At 47.7% G+C, this 20,307-nt stretch overlaps 1 protein-coding gene and 1 non-coding gene across 2 annotated transcripts; both read right to left on the reverse strand.

Moving 5' to 3' along the window:
• Positions 1–1,408: 1,408 nt before the first annotated feature.
• On the reverse strand, positions 1,409–14,416 carry KCNE1 (potassium voltage-gated channel subfamily E regulatory subunit 1). Its single transcript, XM_031665716.1, has 2 exons — positions 13,430–14,416; positions 1,409–4,404 (listed from the first exon to the last, which is right to left on the reverse strand). Exon 2 carries the CDS (start codon positions 4,352–4,354, stop codon positions 3,965–3,967), a length of 390 nt encoding a protein of 129 aa, XP_031521576.1. The 5' UTR covers positions 4,355–4,404; positions 13,430–14,416; the 3' UTR covers positions 1,409–3,964.
• LOC116274791 lies at positions 10,851–10,978 on the reverse strand. Its single transcript, XR_004183565.1, has one exon. It is a non-coding gene; the product is annotated as a small nucleolar RNA SNORA11 (small nucleolar RNA).
• Positions 14,417–20,307: the final 5,891 nt, after the last annotated feature.

The following is a 20,307-nucleotide window of genomic DNA, read 5'->3' on the forward strand; positions in this document are numbered from 1 at the left end:
GCTCACACAGCCTGGCCTGGAGATGCAAAGATTGTGGAATCCAGAATCTGAATGAGAGGGTCAGATGAATGGGATGTTCTCACTGTGTCAGGTAAGGACAGCCTGATACAGCCTTTCATCATGAGGCTGAGACCTCTGAGTCCCTTGGCCCCAGGACCACACTCGAGGACATGCCTGTTCCTGCACCATGGCTTGGCAGAGTTCCCCTTCCTTCCCTCTTTCCTTCCTTCCTTCCTTCCTTCCTTCCTCCTTCCTTCCTCCTTCCTTCCTTCCTTCCTTCTTTTTAGATGGAGTCTGCCTCTGTTGCTCCAGGCTGAGGCAGTGGCACACTCTTGGCTCCACTACACCCTCTGGCCTCCCAGGTTCAAGCAATTCTCCCACCTCAGGCTCCCAAGTAGCTGGGATTACAGGTGCCCGCCACCACACCTGGCTAATTTTTGTATTTTTAGTAGAAATGGGTTTCAAGCATGTTGCCAGGCTGATCTCAAATTCTGACCTCAGGTGATCCACCCACCTCAGCCTCCCAAAGTGCTAGTTACAGGGTGTGAGCCACCACGCCCGAACCTCCTGAGTATGTTTATGGGTCTCTCAGGTGTGGCATGGCCTGCCTGGGGGCTATTCTCCTCTGTGTAAAGCACAGGCAGTTAATCAGTGGTTCTGAGCAGAATCCAGCTCAAGGTTATATTTTGTTTGACCCACTCAAGTTTTAAAGTAAATTAGTTGCCAACATGCAAACTTTATAAGAGTTCAAAGCTTTTCCAACAACATCGGTAGTTCGTCCAGATGGTGCCCACGTTCCCTGCTCCATCTAGATGGTGCCCACAGTCCCTGCTGTGTGTCTAGACGGTGCCCACATTCCCTGCTGTGTCTAGACGGTGCCCACATTCCCTGCTCTGTCTAGATGGTGCCCAGATGGTGCCCACATTCCCTGCTGTGTCTGGATGGTGCCCAGATGGTGCCCACATTCCCTGCTGTGTCTGGATGGTGCCCACATTCCCTGCTCTGTCTAGACGGTGCCCATATTCCCTGCTCTGTCTGGATGATGCCCACATTCCCTGCTCTGTCTGGATGGTGCCCACATTCCCTGCTCCATCTGGATTGTGCCCACATTCACTGCTGGCTGCAAATGCCAGGAGTTGACAGCAGCCTCCCCTTTACAAGGCAGGAGGGTGCTACAGTTCGCCATTGTCTCCCCCCTAGGGCTTCACTTGCTTTCTAACTGCAGGTATCAGAGGGACCCACATCTCTCTGTTCTGACATGCTGTGTGTTGATGGCAGAGTTTAATTATCCATATGCAATCTTACTTTCCATATTCCCAAGTCCATGGGGCTGCCTTATCAAAGCATTGCAAGACTGATAACCATCTTCCAGAAGTATCATAGTGATATTAAGAACACACATCACAGATCATAGTAAACGGCTTTAATTTTTTAACGAAATCTCAATACTGCAGAAAGCATTGTTGTCCTAGCTAATGAATGCATAGAGTATTGCTTGCAAAATAATAATTGAGATTCTATTTTTAAAGAGCTTAGAACAGTACACGGTGCATAGCAAAGACTGTGTATGCAAAGCTGAATTTTAAAATATGGTAACAAGTGTCTGAAAATATGTGGTTCAATTTGTCTCCCGGTTACTTTTCCCTCTCCCCCTTTAAAATGAAGTGGAAGGGGAGGGAGGAAGAGATAAGAGGTTTGTGAGTGAAGACAAGGGCCCTTTAAGACCTGGGAAGACTAAAGCCACAGGGATCTCCCTCTGCCTTAAAAGGCACAGGAATCTTAGTGGGGAAAATGAAGTGGTGATAAAAAGCCAGTCCGTGTGCCTGGAATATCCAAGTCAGTGCACGCCAGGGATCACACTGCAGGTCACGTGCACTCTGGGTCTCTCTCTGCAAACCTGCCCTGCCTCAGTCCGGAAATATACAACTGCCTAAGAAGGGTCTGGCTCACACAGGGGCCGTGAGACACAGCAGGCAGTCCGGCTGCCACTGGTCATGAACCCTGGACACGGTAGGCAAGATGTAGTGTCCATATGCATTATTCGGGTGGGGCAAAGATCACAGCGCTCTCTGGACTTTCAGACCCAGAGAACCACTCATCTCAAAGACTGTGGTAACTCAGGGGCTGAGCCATGCCAGTGTTCATTATGTGAAACAAGGACTGGAACCTCACAAGACCAAGTCTGTCCATTTGAGGATGGCCAAAGATGCACACATGCTGCTTTTATCTTATGTGCAGATTAAAAAAAAAAAAGTTTCCTTTAAATATTCCATACTCTTCAGGAATGCCCAGGCAGCTGAGCTTTCAGGATGTCACATTGCAGAGGACTCCGATGCTACAGATGGCAGCTGGAGACCCTCTCAAGGCAGGTGGCAGAACGAAGTCCCTCTCTATCTGCTGGGGCGGCCCCTCCAGGTGCCCCGCTGGAAAGCAGAGCAGCTCTGTCTCTGGGTGGGTGAGAGGTGCTGCATGAGCTCACTATAGTATTCCAATACTGATGGCAGTAGGCTGCCAGAGTAGCCCAAGCTGGGTGGCTTCAACAACAGATACTCACTGACTCATAGTTCTGGAGGCCAGAAGTTTGAATTCAAGCAGGGCTGTGCCTCCTCTGAAACCTGCGGGGGAGGAGCCTTCGTGGCTTCTTCCCGGCTTCTTGGGATGGGAATGTGCATCCATCCTTGGCCTTCCTTGGTTTGCAGCTGTGTCACCGCACCCTCTGCCTCTGTCACGGCATGGTGTCCTCCCTATGCATCTGTGTCCAAATTTCCCTATTCCGATAAGGACTCCAGTCATATCGGATGAGGGCCCACCCCAATGACCTCACCTCAACTAGATCATCCGCAAAGACCCTATTTCCCAATTAGGTCACATCGAAGGTACCTGTCTTTTTGGGGGTACAATTCAACTCACAAAACCAGCCCATCACCTCAAAAGGACCTACCACCCCAGCGCCGTATATTCCTCTCTGCCCACAGCTGCTCCTTCCCCTGGCTCTTGGGGAGTGGGGACACCTCTTCCCACTCCCACAGTGACCGAGCACCTTCCCCTTGGTATGCATTCTGAAGGGGGCATTTTTTTCTCCTCCATCTCAGGCCTGTAGGAAGCAAGTTCTTTCTAGATTGAGGTGTGTGCGTGTGTGTGTGTATCTATGTATATGAGTGTATGTGTCTGTGTGTTTTTGGGGAGATGTGTGCAGGGTGGGTGCAAGGGAGGAGTGGGAGGCAGACGGGCAGGAGGAAGATAGAGCCACAGGAGTGAGCACAGAAGTGACAAGGGCAGAATCGGTGTGTGCGTGTGACAAGTATGGGAATGTCATCCCTTTAGGTTCAGTCCTATAAGGCAGGTGTATCAGTAAGGGCACTGATTCTGCAACCTTAACAGAGATCAGAATAACAGTGGCTTAAGGAAGAGTGGAGTGGATTTCTCTCTCCTGTACATCTGGCCTGGTGGGTGGTAAGGAGGATCCACATCGCCCAGGCCCAGATGTGTATGGCTCTTTGAGTGCCCCATTCTTTCCTAGACTCAGAGCTGCTCTCCACCTCCTCCACATCCAGCCACTGGGAAGCAGGACAAGGGAAGTGAAGAGTATGTTCTTTTCTTTCCAAGGATTACTTGGACATTGCAGTCTTCACTTCCATGCCTACTGGCCAGGGCTTAGTCACACAACCTTGCTAGCTGCAAGGGAGTCTGGGAAATGCAGCTGCTATTCTCAGAGGCCATGTCCTCAGGGATTCTGCTAAATGTAGCAAGGCAGGGACAGATATGGGGGAACCACTGACAGTCTATCACAGAAGAATGTGATTTTAGAGAAACAGTGAAACTGTGTCATTAACCCACCCCTCATGCCTTACAATAACCAAAGAGAAATCCAGTGGTATCCATCACAATAAAGAGTATGAGAGGAATGTGATTAGAAAATCAGGTTGCCAGGCAGGATGTGTCCAGTTTGAGCCAGTGATGGGGTTCATGGGGAAGGCTTTGTCTCAGGAAGTTGTGTATTGGGTTGTTCTACGGCCAGATGGTTTTCAACGACATAGCACGCTCTATAGCTCTCCAGGACCCGGGACTGGACGTAGGCCTTGTCCTTCTTTTGCCAGGCATCGGACTCGATGTAGACGTTGAATGGGTCGTTAGAGTGTTCCAGCTTCTTGGAGCGGATGTAGCTCAGCATGATACCCAGGGTGAAGAAGCCGAAAAACCCCAGCACCATGAGGACGTAGAGGGCCTCCAGCTTGCCGTCATCACTGCGGGGGGACCTGCGGGCCAGGCCCGACATGTTGCTGCCCTGCTGAACTGTCTCCTGCCACAGCTTGGTCAGAAAGGGCGTCACCACTGTGGTGTTAGACAAGATCATCCTGGGCTTTAAGGTTCCGCTGCTGGAGTTCCAACTTCCCAGGCACACCTCTTAAAGGAAAAATGCAACCCCAAATCAAAAAGTACGTATTGGCCAAAACCCACACTTACACACACACATGTACACAATTTTAAAATCTCAAGTGAGAGGGGTGAGCTGATACGCTCCCCAGCCCATGGTGTGTGCCATCTTGGGTCTGTGCAATGCCTTCTCTTAATTGATGAATGGATACATTGATTCCCTTCTATTTCCATCTACCACCCCCAATCTCCACCCCTATAGGTGACCATCAGAAGGAGCTTCTTTAACATGCATTGCTGCATATTGTGGCGTATGGGGTCACATGTGCATTTTGGCTTACCTAAATGGTATCTGGTCATCCAACTAATTCAGTCTCTTTCCTTTTCCTCACGACTGTGTTTTTGTGGCTCACTTGTGGTACTGGGTGTGTGCATTCCTTTACTTCCAATGGTTGTATACAACCCATTGTGAACACCCACTTCTTTTCTCTGCCTTCTCCCCTAGAGATGGACACTGCTGTGGTTGCTAACTCCATAAACAAGGGGGAGACAAACATCCCCATCCTTGCCCTTCTATGCACCTAAAAAAAATCACGCATCTCATACAACTAGTTCATGAGGGCTTATGCATGACCAGTCAGACTGGGGCGCTGCCAGGGCGCCCTTGGAGATAACATGCAATAAGTGTTCTGTTTCACCACGGAGCATCTCTCTACGAACAGTTACATTCATCTGAATGAAAAATCCACGCTATCACATGGTGGACTTCGGAATGTCTAGGGAGATTTCACAGAGAGCTCCCCTCGAAGAGGCCAGTGTTGCAACTTGTGCTATGTTTTTCCCTCCCTGCCCACACATACGCAAACACGTGTACACAATCTTAAAACCTCAGATGAGAGGGGTGAGCTGACGTGCTCTCTAGTCCATGGTGTGTGCCGTCTTGGGTCTACACGATGCCCTCTCTTGATTGAGCAATGGCACATGGATTGCCTTTAATTTCCATTCACCACTCGCTGGCTATGCAGAAAGTGACATTTTCCCTATCATTTAATCTTGATATCACTGTCCCTGTATACTCAAGAGTGGGCCTGGGAATTGGAAAAATTGTCTCCAAGTAGCTGTGAGATTCTGTCAGGGGTTTGGTTTGCTGTGGAAACCCCATCTAGGTGACCTTGAGATCATTGGTAAGCTAAAAAACAGGTCAGTTATTTGTTTGTTTGTTTGTTGTTTGTTTGTTTGTTTAGGTTTGAGCAAATGCCGGCTTCTACCTCCCGTTCCTGCCGGGCAACAAAAGCCCAGAGGCCAAGTTGTTGATGTCACACTCCAAACTCGAGCCAGAGAGGCCGCTGGGAGCTTATCACACGTACGTGCTCCCACTCAGTTCTTTCTTTTTCTGTTTTGTTGAGACACGGTCTCACTCTGTCACCCAGGCTGGAGTGCAGTGGCACGATCTCGGCTCACTGCAGCCTCAACCTCCCGGGCTCAGGTGATCCTCCTACCTCGCCCTCCAGAGTAGATGGGACTATAGGTATGCACCACCATGCCTGGCTAACTTTTGTATTTTTTGCAGAGGTGAGGCTGCCCTATGTTGCCAAGGCTGGTCTTGAACTCCTGAGCTTACAGGATCTGCCCACCTCAGCCTCCCAAATTGCTGGGATTATAGGCATGAGCCACCCTGCCTGTCCCCTACTCACTTCTTAGGAGCTTAAAGTAGCTAAGCAGAACATGGCCTGGAGTAGAACATGGCCTCGGGGGTACTGTTGTGACTACAGGTGATGGATGTGGGTGTGTTTGGGAAGACAGTTTATGGCCAGAATCACTATGAAAAGACAAATTCCAACACTTGCCAGGATGGTTCTGTCTTTCCCAGCCAGAATGGGGACTGCGACATCGAACATCATCTTGTGTAGGACAAATAACCTCAGAACCCTGGCTTCTCTCCAGCTTAGACCCAGAGCTATTTCTTCATTGAATTGGCTTAATTGTAAAACATACCCTGAACCCAGCACCAGGTGAAGATATCTGGTACCTTTCCCAGGTCCCTCTTCCTCTACCCGTCTCTGAACTGTGGCTGTGTCTCAGAGTTCTGTTACCTGCTCTCTTCGCTTCCCACTCTCCTCTGTTCCGGGGTGACCGCACCTGCTCCAGGCTCACCTGCATGGCCATGACCCAGGGCTCTCTTTAAGCTCCAGAGCCATGTGTCCAAAGACCTGTTAAGGGGACGGCTCCCTTTGGCCATCCCCAGGCTCCTTAAAGTTAACACCCCACCCTGTCCTGTCAGAGACTGGCCCCTTCCTCAGTAAGTTGAGTGACAACACCAGTCACCCCTAAACCTGCATCCCTCTCACTGATGACGGCAATCTCATCACAGCACTTCCCATCTTGAAGGCCTTCCTTGGCTCCTCCCTGCCTTCAAGGTGAAACTCCTGGTCTGCCTGGATACAGGCCCTAAATTTGAGAGTCTCTGCATCCCTCTCACAGTTGCCACTGTGCCCAGACCCTATGCTCTATAGTCCCTGCTGGCCCCAGAGCCTCCACACATTGTGCATCTCTAGCTCAGACTGCACCTTCTTCTTGGCCCATGAAACTTCTCAGCAATGCCTACTCATGCTTAAAATTCAGCCCAGCTCTCACCTCCTTCCTGAAGCCTGCTCTGATGCATGGAGCTGGGTCATCACTGTGCACACCATGACCCCCGCTAACCTCATCATGGTCAGGATCTCCAGGCCCCTTATCCCATGCCTGCCCTGCCCATCCAGCCCGGTGCTGGGCACACAGCAATACAGGAGCTGCCCTGAGTGTTTATCAAATAGATGCCACCAGAACTTAATACCTTTTGACCAGTGGGGCTTGACTCTTTATAACCTGCTTACTCCAGTGAACAAATGCCAATGAGCTGGCTCCAAAGCTTTAACTGACTCCCTTTTCCAGAAGGGCAGTCATCTTCTACCCTGAACTACAGTCTCAGAAGGCAGGAGTGAGGAGCGGAAACAGCTCAGATTTGGGGATTCCATTGCTACCCCAGGTTTGGATTCTAGCTTTGCTACTTCCCGGCCACACGATCCTGGATAGGTTCCTTAGAATTGCTCAGTCAAGTTTTTTTTTTCTTTCCAAAGTAGCGAGAAATACCGCTAACATATGCAGGCTGTTGAACCACTGAGCAGGTGTGTAGAGTGGCTGACAGCATGTGGCATGTGGCAGGTGCACACTCAGTGGTCCTGGGTAGGAGTTTATTGGTTTTTCTACCTTGTTAAGAAATTGCAGCCCAAAGATTTGGGACTTTGAGGGTTTAGACTTGGCTTTCCTGTGGCTGACCATGGCGGCTCTCTTCCCTACTTTGTGGAGAGATCAGACATGAATGAGAATCAAAGATTGTTTGTGGCCTTTCCTGGTTTCTAGGCTTTTGAGTCTGTTCAGAGATCTGTCAGGAGTCAAGCTGCCTGGGCTCAAGGAACTCAGGTACTTGTTCTTGTACAAAACTAGCATTTAGCCCCATCCTAATCATCGGGGTAGGCAGGAATTGTTTGGTAACAGATCCGAACTCAACGCTCAACCACTTCTTTTTAAATGACCCGAAACCACTTACAAATGCATAAAACCCTGCCCCAGAAAACAGACAGACCTGGACCTGATACTAAGCTGTAATTTCCAAAAACCCAGAGTGATCACAGCTGGCAAATAATTCTGCCACCAATTACTGTTAGAGAGTCTTTACCACTTCATGACCATGTGAGGGTAGAATTGTGGCAGGCAACATTTGAAGATCCACATGTTAATTGGTTTAAAACTGATAAATCCATACAGCAAAGTAAGAGTAATGTCTGCAATTAATTTATAATAATGAGTTCACCGAGAAGGCTTGTTACTTAGAACCAGACGGACTTTCCTATGGCCAAAGAAACAACTGGAAACATCTGCTTTGAAAAACTCCCAAGCCCAAACCATCCTCAGCCTTGTTCTTTAGAATGCTTTAGAATGACCTTGTTAAAATGCAGATTGCTCCTGTAATCCCAGCACTTTGGGAGGCCGAAGCAGGTGGATCACTTGATGTCAGGAGTTTGAGACCAGCCTGGCCAACATGGTAAAACCCCGTCTCTACTAAAACTACAAAAATAAGCCAGGCGTGGTGGTGGGCACCTGTACTTCCAGCTACTTGGGAGGCTGAGGCAGGAGAATCACTTGAACCCAGGAGGCGGAGGTTGCAGTGAGCCAAGATTGTGCCATTGCACTCCTGCCTGGGTGACAGAGTGAGACTCCGTCTGAAAAAAAAATGCAGATTGCTGGGCTTTACTTACAGAGTTTCTGATTCAGTAGAACTGGAGCAGGCCTGGGAATCTGCATTCCTAACACATGCCTACGTGGTGCTAATGCTTCTGGTCTGGAGGCCTTGCTTGGTGATCTATTGGAATCACTGGGGGAGCCTTTAGAACCTTTAGAAAATAATGGTTCCTGGATCTCACCTCCAGAGATTTTAATGTCATTGGTCTGGGTTCCTGCCTGCTTCAGAGACTTTTTAGAAACCTCCCAAATGACCCTAATTGGTAGCCAAGATTGAGAACCACTGGGCTGTGGTGTGGGACCCTAGGAAACTGACAAATCAGCCTTTTGTGCTGCTGGGTACCTGGAAGAATTTTGCAAGAATGTAAAATATGATTTCACTGACTATTTTTCAAACCTTCTTTGTTTTTTACATTTTCTTTTCTTTGGCATCGTTTGCCTCTGATACAGTCTGAAGAGAAACGGCAGAAACTCTCCGGTCTTCAGTGTAACCTCAGCTGTCCCCACTCTCACGCACGCTGGTGCCTTCAATTACAATTCACCTGTCAGAGCTTAAGTCAAGCTAATTAATTGCCTTTCAAATAACAACCCTATATTTTTAAAGAATTTTTTAAAACTTTACATGTAATTTATTGCATTGCTTTTGCTAAATGTCCTCCATACCCCCAATGCCTGCAGGCTGGGTCGCCAGGGTATTTTTGTGTAATGAGTCTCAAAATGAGTTGGGCAATGTCTTCTTAATAGTCGGCATGGTGTAAATGACAGTCTGGATCTGCATGTCATTTGGGATTTTACATCAGATTCTCTAGGTTCAGTTCTAGTATACATGATGCCGAAGCACCTACATGCCCTGTGGCTGCACTTTCAGATGGTTGGACTCAAACACAGTGGGAGAGCAACTGATCCAACAATCTTAATTTTCAGAAAACGGGGCTCCTTAGAGATGAGATGGCTTGCCAAAAGTAATCTCTCCTATCAGAAATACATATCCTCAGCAAATTAACACAGGAGCAGAAAACCAAACACCGCATATTCTCACTTAAATTAAGTGGGAGCTGAACAATGAGAACACATGGACAGAGGGAGGGGAACAACACTCACTGGGGCTTGTCGGGGGAAGGTGGGTGGGGAAGAGCAATAGGGAAAAGAACTAATGCATGCTGGGCTAGATACCCAGCTGATGGGTTGACAGGTGCCACAAACCATCATGGCACATGTTTATGTCTGTAACAAACCTGCACATCCTGCACTTGTACCCTGGAACTTAAAAAAATAAATACAAACAAAAACAACCAACCAAAAATTGTCTAAAATGTCATCTCTTAGCTATTGACTCACATTTTATTAGTGTAGAAAAGAGCAATTCCCAGGACCTTGTACAGAGGAAGCAGGCTCAAAATAGCTGAGGAATAGGCCACTTTCATCAGGTAGCATTGGATCCAGCCAAATGGGGGTTGGCTTCTCACCTGAACATGCCATCAGAAGTCATCCCTGTTCCTGTCCCCTCAGCTTTTTGTAGCTTGCACAGTCAGTAAAGGAATGGGGGAGGCAGAAATGGTAGGAGCCAGAGATGTTCAAAATCCATCTGATGCTCGGCCTGTGCTGAATATTCTCAAACGGTGGTCTCATTGGGCCCAGAAAGTGGGGTGGATTCCTAGTCATTTCTGCTGCTACTTCAATGTGAGATATGAATGCTGCCCCTAAACAAGGGTAGTGCTTTTTTTTTTTTTTTTTTTTATCTTAAAAGCTTAGACCCAGAGCTGCTGGTCTACTGGAAATCACTCAGGACACAGCGCTCTGGGCAGCTGCGCTGAGCGAGACACCTGCAAATGGAGACCAACGGGGCCTCCAGCACCCTGAAGTTCCATAAGGCCCCCAGCTGAACCCAGGGGAGAAGAGGGCAGTGGGTGGCGCCTCCTCCGGGCACACACCACCTCTTCTGACTTCTCCCACGTGCTCTGGCTGTGTCGCCTATCAGCACTGATAACAGCCTGGAAGCTTTCAGAGCAGAAGCTTTCCCATCATGGGAAACTCTCATTCTTTCTTTCTTTTTTTAATTTTCCAAAGCCTTTATTTCTAAGACCAATTGTGGCCTGCCCGTGCATAAACTGGGCAGGCTGTAGACAGCAGGCTTCCCCAGTAAATACTGCAGCCTTCCTCCCAATACTGAGCCCTGTCCCACTGATCCTGCAGGGGACATGAGTAGGGCATTTGTTCATGGGGAGGCCACAAGTTTGGGCCTCTCATCACTGTGACCTCAGACCCCTGTTGAGTGTGTTGTAAACAGAGGAGCCGTTCTTCAAGCCCCCTGCCCTGAGTGCACCCCTCTCATTCTTTTATTATTATTAGCAAATTCTCCCAGTTCCTGATCATTCTTTCTTAAGCATTTAGTGACCGGGTAAGGTTCTTGTGGCTGACTCCAAGCTTTCTTCTAAAAGGAATAGATTCTAGGGGTGAGTAGGGGAGACAGGAAGGTCGAAGTCAGAGCTCAGGAATCTGGGTCCCAGGTCAATCCTAGATAAACTACAGGGCTCCTTAACTTACTTCCCTAGGTTGACTATGGGTATTTTTATCACGCTTGACAGGACTCCTTAAGCATTTCTTCAAAAGAGCATCCAGTCTTAACATCATCATTTGGTCTCATTTGTTTTAAGAAGCAGAATCAGGGTAAAAGCAATGATGGATAAGCCTCATTTTGGTGAACATGATCTTATTGAGCCAAGAATTCTGAGTCAATTGTCCTTGGAACCAACTGTCTATTGTTTTCATCTTTATCACAGCACTATGTCCAGATTCTGGAAACATATCAAACATATCTCCCTCCTAGCTGAAAAGAAGCCACCCAGGGCCACCAGATGCTTCCAGGCACTTGGCCGGCTCTGTCTGGTCTTCTATCCTTCCCCTCTCCCCAGCGTCAGTGGGCACTAAGGTGGTCAGGGTCTCTCAAGGAATCAGGATAAAACCGTCCAGAGGCCCAGAATCAGACTGTCCTCTCTGATCAGAAAAATGTTTCCTGCCACCTCCCAGCGGGATGTGGGGTGTGGCTTGAGTCTGGTGCTTTCACGAGGAACTTCCTAGACCTCTCTATGGGTGATAGAGAGAGAGTCTGGGGTGTGAAGAATGGAAATAGAAACACTGAATACTCAGGGAGTCAGGCCAGCAAGCTGGTGAGGAGACTCCATCAAACTCAATATGAAAACATGGGCGGGCGTTTAGGGATGGATAATGAATGACAGCTGAAGTCACACATCAGGAGGGAAGGAAGGACTCTCATCTTCAGCAAATGACATAAATCCGGGGAGCCTCAGTTTCCTCACCTGAACAGTGGGAACGATGGAATCTACCTTGAGTATATATCCGAGGTCTTTGCGCAGCATGGAATCAGCCCTTGGCCTTCCTAGCTCTTGTTTTATTTTATTTTATTTTATTTTATTTTATTTTATTTTATTTTAGAGATCAAGTCTCGCTCTATTGCTCAGGCTGGAGTGCAGTGGCACGATCTTGACTTACTACAACCTCCTCCGCCTCCTGGGTTTAAGTGATTCTCATGCCTCAGCCTCCTGAGTAGTTTGGGTTTACAGGTGCATGGCACCATGCCTGGCTACTTTTTGTATATTTAGTAGAGACAGGGTTTCGCCATGTTGCCCAGGCTCAACATGACTGTGCTGAAGCGATCTGCCCACCTTGGCCTCCCAAAGTGCTAGGATTACAGGCGTAAGTCACTGTGCCCGGCCTCTTGTTTTATGTTTGCTGTTCTCTCTGTAGGTGAGGCATTCCCACCATATTCCCTTCTTAAAATTCTACTGGTCCTTCAAATGCCAGCTCATATCCACACTGTGCCTGACCCTGATCCAGAATCCCCTCCCCTTCTCTGACCCCTTGTATATATCTCTCCTACAGTGCCGGTCATATTCTAACTTCTAATCATTTGTAGACTTGTCTGGGCATTTTCTCCCAGGAGGTCCCAAAGGACAGAGACCATCTTGCTCACCTTTGTTCCCACTCCAGCACCCAGAATATTTCAGTAAGGTTTTCCTGAATTAAGTGGGAATGCAAAGTATTAGATTCAATACCACTACAATGGGAAAGTGAGTGAAGAATTGATAAAGTATACTATGCTCTGGAAATAGATTATTGAGTAATCAAAGCAAAACCTCTTGCAATATAGTATGTTTTTATATATTAAATTTTATATTATTTATATTTATATTATTAATGTATTTTTGTTATTCATTTTGTATATTAAGATTTACAGTATTCATATGTATATATATCTGCAACCCACCTTATTTCTAAAAAAATTTGGGCACTCAGTGATCGTTAATAGTAGAGCACAATTTTCTTCCCTCCTTACCACACTCCCAGTAACTCTTAACCTTTTTTCCCTCCTCCTTTTCCATAGTCCTTATCACCTTCCAATAAAATAAAGTTTTCTTAATTATGATGTTGATTGTTCAACGTTTGTCTTTCCCACCAAAATGCAAGCTATTGCAGGCAGGGATCTTTGCGTGGGTTGTTCTTCACTGCATCCCAAGCAGCTAGAACAGAGTCTGGCATATGGTAGGAGCGCAATAAACATTCAGTGAATGCAGGCAGGCATGCATGAACACATGAATAATAAGTGTTCCTTTCAACTACCAGAAAGCCCGAAACCACACAGAAGCTGTCTCACCCTCAGAGATTTAAGAAGATAGCAATGAGGCCCTCTGATGCCCTCTAAGTGAGCTTTATTTCAAAACAATTCATTTTCCAATAACCTGTCAAAAGCAGGTCCTACCTGAATATCCTTGACTATTTCCTCTGGATACAGATAATGCCTTCCTCCAGTGGATCCTCGGCTCAGCTGATGACTGGGTGAAACTGGCCAGAGAAAGCAGAGGGGTTTTGCCGGGTCATTGTAAATATGAGTCACGGCTGAATTTAAGCAACTCTGTGAACTCAGCAAAGTCCCCACCACCTGGACCATAAATGATAGCTATGGTTATTGACAAGATCCTTCTTTAATGGAGTTGGAACCTCCTTCTTAATCTAAATGTGGACTCAAATGAACGGTCAATTCACATAGAGCAATGGACAAATCCGGGGGGCAAAGTATTATGTAATAGATTTGGGCACATGCGCACGTCTCTGCTACTTAGTCAACTTTCTTCTAAAGTTTCCCACTTTTCCCATGACCACAATCAAGATCAGATATCAGTAATGTTCTCCGCGTCCCATGCCCTTTCCTCAGGGAGATGTCAAGGCCCAAGAGCTGGTCCCCCAAAAAAGCTGAAGGTCTTTGAAAAACAATGGGGACTCAGGCCCCGTGAGTGGTTTTGACTTTCTTTTCTTTTGAAAGTTGCATGTCAGTGTTTTCCAAATATTATACAAGAAGGTCCATAACTTAATAATGGAGAAATGTTTTCGTTATTCTATGTTGGTGAGATGCTTTCCTATGCGTTTGTTGTGTAAGTAAATGAGAACGGCAGAAGGAAAGGAGGGAAGAGGCTGATCATCCTACCCAGTCTCCCACTCCGGGGGTCTCGGCGCTTCCAGCCTGGAGCGCGCCCGCTGCGCGTCCGGAGACGCAGGTTCCAGGGGCCTCCGGAGTTGCCCGACTAGGCCACTTGCGCCCCGGGAGAGGGCCGCAGAGGTGGGAGCCCCTGACTTACCCGGGTCTGAGATGCGGAGAGCCGGGTGTGGAGCTGAGTGTGCGCCTGCCGAGCGCTGAGGCCACCGACAGCCCAGCCCCGGGGCGGCACCTTCTAAGGGCCTGAGCGCTGCGCGAGGAGCGGGGGCAGGCGGGGCCTCCCAGAGCCGCCAGGCGTCCCGCCCCACTCCGCCTACACTCACGGCCCAGCCCAGGGTCCCCCGGGACCACCCCAGACCAGCCCCGGCCCAGCCGGGTCCTCCGCACCCTGCACCTCAGACCAGCGCCTCCGCGTGTGAGGAAGCGCTTTGGATCCTGTTGGAGAGGCTCAAGGCCGGCAGAATGTCTGCATTAGGATCGAGAAAGCCGACCCACCGACAGATCTACCTACCTTCCTGCGGGAGTTTGAGGTTGCCAGGGAGGAAGCTACTGCAGCCAGGAGAAAGGCCGTCTGGGAGACGCCCCACCCTCGGACGTGACAGCCTTCAAATGTCTCTGAACATAATCACTCCAAAGACGGCTCAACCTCTGCCCCTCACCACTCTTTTCAGCCTCGTCCCGCACCTCAGCTGTGGCCACACATCTATTCGGCAAACATTTATGAAGCACCTACTTACTGAGTGTGCAGCCCTGAGCTGGGGGTGCAGCTGTGGACTAGACAGGAGGGGGACCGGAGTGGCAGGCAGTAGCTGGAGGCACCCGAGCCTTGGCGCGCACACTCTAACGTCCTTGGGGCTTTTCAGTCTGTGCCGTCCTTTTCCAGGGAGCAAACCGTGCAATGATCCAGGTGACTTCCCAGCAAATTTCATAGCTGTAGCTCACGGGTTTGGCAGGCAAGAGTGAGAAGGGGCAATCCCCAAGAGAGAATCCCATGAACCTTCTGGGGAATGGCGTCCAGGCTCCAGGTTCCTACTCTGCAGGTGGGTCGCAGAAGCAGGTTCCTGACCTAGGGCTAGAAGATACTCTCTAGCGTCACTGCCTCCATGGTCTTCCTTGGCAGATCACTTCTCCCTGGGCTTCGACCTCGGTGTTCTCATGGGGAAGAGGGTGATTGGAGGCTCTCCGAGGGGTGTACCGATGTATCCTGTGCACCAGGCAGAACCAGCATTGCCCTGCAGTCTGGGTGCACAATGAACCCACACAGCCACGTTGGAAAGTCCTGAAATGTTCATAGCCTATGACATGAAATTGCACTGTGTGAAATATATTTATTCTTTTTTTTTTTTTTTTTTTTTTTTGAGACGGAGTCTCGCCCTGTCGCCCCAGCTGGAGTGCAATGGCGCAATCTCGGCTCACTGCAATCTCCACCTCCCAGATTCAAGCGATTCTCCTGCCTCAGCCTCCCGAGTTGCTGGGATTACAGGTGCCCACTACCATGCCCTGCTAATTTTTGTTATTTTTAGTAAAGATGGAGTTTTGCCATATTGGCCAGGCTGGTCTCGAACTCCTGACTTCAGATGATCCACTCGCCTAGGCCTCCCAAAGTGCTGGGATTACAGGGGTGAGCCACTGCCCCCAGACTGAAATCTATTTATTCTAAGGATCAGAGCTGTAAAAAAATCCTTATGCATGTAAAAGTTCTTTGTATTTTTACTTACAATAACTAGAATCTAAACATGTAAAAATAGAAAAAAAGGTAATTATAGTACATATGATATTATTCTACATAGTAGAATAGTATATGGAGTCCTTAAAATAATGTTTACAAATAATTTATAACAACATGGGGCTGGGCATGGTGGCTCACACCTGTAATTCCAGCACTTTGGGAGGCCAAGGCGGGTAGGTCACCTGAGGTTAGTAGTTCAAGACCAGCCTGGCCAACATGGTGAAACCTGTCTCTACTAAAAACACAAAAATTTAGTTGGGCGTGATGGTGGGCACCTGTAATCCCAGGTATTTGGGAGGCTGAGGCAAGAGAATCACTTGAACCCAGGAGGCAGAGGTTGCAGCGAGCCAAGGTCATGCCATTACATTCCAGCCTGGGTGACAAGAGTGAAACTCTGACACAAAACAAACAAACAAAAAACCAACAGGGAAGATCTTTATATTATCATACTAAGTGAAAAATACAAAAACAGAAAACAAAACAAAATCCCCCACAAAACCCAAGGCCCTAAATTGTAAATATGAGATGCCAGGCAATATTTCAAAAGTCTATAAGGAAGCACGCCACCATGTTAACATTGTCTATTAGTGGTGGGCCTATCGGGGATTTATTATCTTATTTATGCTACTTCATGTTTTCCTTCCTTTTTTGTTTTGCAACAACTCTGTATTAGTCTGTTCTCACACTGTCACAAAGAACTGCCTGAAACTGGGTAGTTTATAAAGAAAAAAGGTTTAATTGATTCACAGTTCAGCATGGCTGAGGAGGCCTCAGGAACTTACAATCATGGCCGAAAGCGAAGCAAACATGTCCTTCTTTACATGGCAGCAGGACAGAGAAGTGCAGAGCAAAGTGGAAGGAAAAGCCCCTTATAAAACCATCAGATCTCATGAAAACTCACTCACTATCATGAGAATGGCATGGAAGAACCGCCTCCATGATCCAATCACTTCCCACAAAGTCCCTCCTGTAACACGTGGGGATTACAATTTGGATTACAATTCAAGATGAGATTTGGGTGAGGACACAGCCAAACCATATCAAACGCTATGTACTTTAATATTTAAGAAAAATTACATAACCTTTATGTGAAAATTCCCTGGATTTTTCGCCTCAAGGTCATGCTGTACATATACAGTATCCTCCTGCCTACCTCTCCAAATGGATAATGGATTGAAGCAAAAGGCTTGTCCCACCAACCATTGATGTGTAACCCTCTTAGTAACAATTTATAGACCAGGTAAATGTGTGGAGCAGCCCAGATCAGCTGGAGGGAGCATTATTCCCATCGGAATGTGGAGCAATGCCTGCCCACCTGTCACCTGGTTACGGTGAAGACAGTATGAATGGAAGCATTGCCAGAAACTAAAGGCTTATGTAAGTGATGCTGTTCTTATGTCTCCTCTTCCTCTCTATCTCACATATGATGAATTATTTTATTATGATCATTCTGTGGTTGTTATTTTCTTTTTGAAACGATAAGACATGATTACAGATGAGAAAGAGTGTATTTTGTAATCCTTGATGAACTTGAAATGGTTTCCTCTTTTTTTCCCTTTTTTCTTCTTCCTTCTCCCTTCACTCTTTCATTCTCGCCTCTCTCCATTTTATAGGTATGATTGATCTTGAAATAATGATAACAGAACCATAGCCTATATAGTCCTTGGGTCACTTCTGTCTCTATTTCTCTTTCTTCCTTCCTCTTTTTCTCTTGGTCCCTTTGCTAGAGGGGTGGTGAGCATGGCTCCCTGCCCCTCTCAGTGGGTTTATCTTCATTTTCCATGAGCTTCCACCTCACTGCATGTGACTTCAAAGCCAAAGCTCCAGCCACTTCTCATCCTTTCTTAGGAAAATCTCAAGTCTTAACTTGAAAGCTGAATGTCCTGCTTTTGTTCCTAACTCTGCTCATGGGATAACGGAGGAAGAAAAGCTCAGCCTGTTACTAGAAAGGACAGATCTGCAGTGTAACCCATCTAGTATGCAGGGTCATGTGCACAGTTCTTTACTCTTCCCTCTGACTGCCCTTCAGTTGGTGTCCAGATGCTCCTGTGTTAGCCTGGGGACATTCCTTGCCCTTTGGCCCCTCTTTTGTTGCCTTTTTCTTTTTCCTTAGACAAGGTCTAACTCGCTGCCCAGGCTGGAGTGCAGTGGTGCGTTCATTGCTCATTGCAACCTCGAACTCCTGGCTCAAGACGTTCTCCCAGTTCAGCCTCCTCAGTAGCTGGAACTACAGTTGTGCATCACCATGCCTTGGCTAATAAAAAAATTTTTTTGTAGAGACAGGAGTCTCAGGCTGGTCTCAAACTTCTGGCCTCCAGTGATCCTCCTGCCTTGGCCTCCCAAAGTGTCGGGGCTATGGGCATGAGCCATTGTGCCTTGCCCTTTGTTGTTTTTTCAGTCCTTTACCCTATGGTTTCTACTATCCTCAGGGACAACTCTCATTTCCCTGGGGCTTCTGGATCTTCAGCAAGACACACCCCTAAAGGCAAACAATCTTTAGCAGCAGCGGAGCATAAACTGAGTGCTGTTATGCTAAAAGCAAAATATTTCCCCCCCATGAGAAAGTCTAAGGGGAGCAAGGGCCCTGAAGTCCCCATCCTGCCCCCCTCCAGTGACAGGTGATGGGGAACGGAATGACGAAAGAGACCCCACCCAGCTACCTGGTGTATCAACCCCCTCACCCAGTGCTGTCCACAGGTCAGTCCCCATCCCACACGGTGGCTTACCACATCCACATCTTATGAGAGCCATTTGTTGCTCCCCAGTCTCTTCTGTCCCCCTTCTTTGACCAACATTTCCCTGTCTGATTTGCTTGGTCATAGGTGGCCTGTGTCAGTTTCCTCCCAGGACTCTCTTTGCCTGGGAATAAGTGCTATATGTGAGAAGCGTCCCTCCCAAGTGCTGCGTGCAGCCTCCTGGCATTCTCCTAAGACTTCCTAGAGGATTGCTCTGGTTCCAAAAAGAAACCAGCCACAACCTGTTTGGAGCCCTGCAGGATGTTCCAGCTCACCAACTTCATTCCCCACTACTCTGCCCCTCTAGCGGAGCTTCTAGACCAGCAACCAAGGTGCCTCCATTCGTTGTACATGACTCACCTTTCCCCCTTCCAGACCCTTCTTCATGGGTCTAGCCTCTGTTTCCAGCTTTACACAGCACAGGCTGATGCCTGCCACTGAACGGGACCCAGGACTTTTTCAAACCTCAGTCCCCAGCAAAGGTCTGAGAATGGGCACCCTGACCAGCTCTGAGCCTCTAGGCATAGGGTCTATTTGTTTACTTTAATTTTGAATTCACTTTTAAGATTTAAGAATTGAGAGCTCTCATATTCAACAAAATTCAGGGGATCTAGAAACATCATGCCCACTTTTGGCAGAGTAGCCAACTGGCAGAAACTGATGCTGACGCTGTCAGCTTCCTATACAAAATGCAAACCAGAGTTTACCACAGGCCCCGCTACTCCACATTCTCCTCCACAAGGACACTCAGCAGGCTCCTGTGCTGAACGGCCTGCCTGGTTCTGTAGGTGTAGGGTTTGTCACTCTGTTCCAGGACCTACTTTCCGCAAAGCGCCTTACCCGGCTGTTTCTTCCCTTGGCATACCTGAGAACTCCTTTCCTCATTGAATTGCTTTGACCTTGCTAATTAGTTGTGTTGCAAGTGCTTTTTGGCTATGTCAGCTATGTATGTTCTGTTTATCATTTTAGAGCAATGGTTATTAATTTTTTCAGATTCTTCTTGGGAATTTGAGAAAAAACTATGGTTCTCCTCCACCATCCTGCCCCCGCCCACCCCAATGCACACATGTGCAACATTTGTTCTACAATTCAAGAGCTCTCTAGACCCCTGATATGTTGGCAATTGGTGGCTGCCACATTAGGAACCCCTGATTTAGGGGAAGGACTGTTTTTTCCATTAGACAAACTCAACTGCATAGCATCAATTTCATGGGTCTCTACTGTGCACTGTGCCCAAAAAATGCCACTGAATGCTGCCTGACTGGTGGATAGTAAGACTGTCCATTAATGTGGTCATTTAGGCTGCCTCTGCCCAGGTCTTGGGGTCATTGGCACTAATTCACAGCACCCTCAAGTCACCCAGGGAAGATGAGATGCAGTTGGCTATAGACCCACAGGTTCGGGCATTACAACTGCCCTTGCAGTTGACAAATAACCACAACCTTCACATTGTTATGAAGAGAGCACAAATCCAATTAAGAAAGCTTTTCCGAAAGAAATAACAATGTTCCCACCCCCTCTGTCACTCCCCACCTGCTTTTTGTCCCAGAATAATGCTGTGCTGATAGGAACATGGATAAATTAATTACAGTCTGGAATGTTATTCATGGGTAGGAAAAAACACTAAATCTTCTCGCACAATGTTTGACATTTAAAGATAAACATTGCCTTTATGTTTTTTT

The sequence above is a fragment of the Papio anubis genome, chromosome 4 (genome assembly GCF_008728515.1).
Source record: "Papio anubis isolate 15944 chromosome 4, Panubis1.0, whole genome shotgun sequence".
Classification (NCBI taxonomy): Eukaryota; Metazoa; Chordata; class Mammalia; order Primates; family Cercopithecidae; genus Papio; species Papio anubis.